General features: G+C 39.1%; 1 protein-coding gene across 1 annotated transcript in view; it reads left to right on the forward strand.

Annotated features, from left to right (window-relative positions):
* Positions 1–1361, forward strand: part of LOC106818747 (heat shock 70 kDa protein-like) — a 19770-nt gene that overhangs the window by 10800 nt on the left and 7609 nt on the right. Inside the window, 1 exon segment of the mRNA XM_014823418.1 lies at positions 362–423. Within this exon segment, the coding sequence (XP_014678904.1) occupies positions 362–423 (62 nt within the window).

Raw genomic sequence — 1361 nt, forward strand, 5'->3', positions numbered from 1 at the left:
TTTTTTGTGGTGAGCTACAGTGTCATTGACACTTTCATTATGGTTAAATTGCTGCATTATACTTCTTATTTTACTATATTGTTCGATGTGAACATACACTCGTGAAGTCGTGATGCATACATAGCCCATAGCAAGCAATTAATGTTATTAACACTAATATCAAATCGTCCAGGTTTTTTATATTTTTAACTAGCTGAGAAACAATCTTATCAGGTAAGAATTTGACGATACGTTTAGTCTCGCTAGTTCTTACTTTAAATGTAAAAAAATGGCAACAAAAATTTTACAAATTTTACCATAGAACAATCGTGACGTAATCACTTGAAGAGTCTTCTGATTTCAATTATGGCTGTTTTTGCAGATCGTCTTGGCAAGGAGGAGATTGTGCCCATGTTTCACCAGATCAGAGAAGGAATGTACAGAGTAAGTAATACCTATCTCCCTCGGAAATATAAAATTGCACAATGAGAAAATATAACGTGAGTCTCTACCTTAGGAATCAATGATGAATGCTTGACAGGTTCGAATGATTATTCATCTGAGTAAATACTACTTTTATTTGAGTCAGTCGTACACACACCCACAGTTGCACCATCTGCATGCTCACTCTCATATTAGCCATTTTAATCTTTGCGGGACTATTTTAAGTTAGGGTCGTCCTAAAGCGTGGACCTTCTAAACTCTGGACTCCATTGGCATTCCCTACATTTCCCACATTTGGACTCACCTAACTGACCTATTCGACTGAGTGAAATAACCATGCACCACGTGGATATCTTTGCTAAGTTAGTCAAGTTAGACCAGATTGTATGTTTTGTTTTCGTGCGTGCATATTGAATGAAATGGTAGTTTATTACTATAAATGAGCTGTATGTTTAGAACGCCCCTATTGCAACACACTGCTACCTGACGATCACCCAGGGGCAGTTAAAATAATTGTTTAAGCATCAGTTTCCTTCTGCTACCTTCTAGAGTTCTTTTCCGCAATATTTCCTTGCAGTTTGTTTATGCATTATTTAGGTCGATGGTGTGTATAGTGAGTAGGTTCGAATTTATGTGACATTAAACCCAGGACCACATTTTCCTGGCTAGCTCTAGAGATTTCGGTTGGTGGGGTTTAACCCATGTATGCGCATACGCACGCACACACACACACACACACACGCACACACACACACACACATATACGCACACGATGTAGTAGCCTGTGACTACTATAGTGCGTTCGATTTGCTTCCCCAGAGCCACCTGGGTTAACCTGGGTACGAAATCGAACGCATCTGGGTTAGGGAAGATAAACGAACGGTTTTTGGGTTAACCCGGGTTAATTATCATGGATGCCAGTGACAATAAAAAAAGAA

The sequence above is a fragment of the Priapulus caudatus genome, unplaced genomic scaffold (assembly GCF_000485595.1).
Source record: "Priapulus caudatus unplaced genomic scaffold, Priapulus_caudatus-5.0.1 Scaffold2489, whole genome shotgun sequence".
Classification (NCBI taxonomy): Eukaryota; Metazoa; Priapulida; class Priapulimorpha; order Priapulimorphida; family Priapulidae; genus Priapulus; species Priapulus caudatus.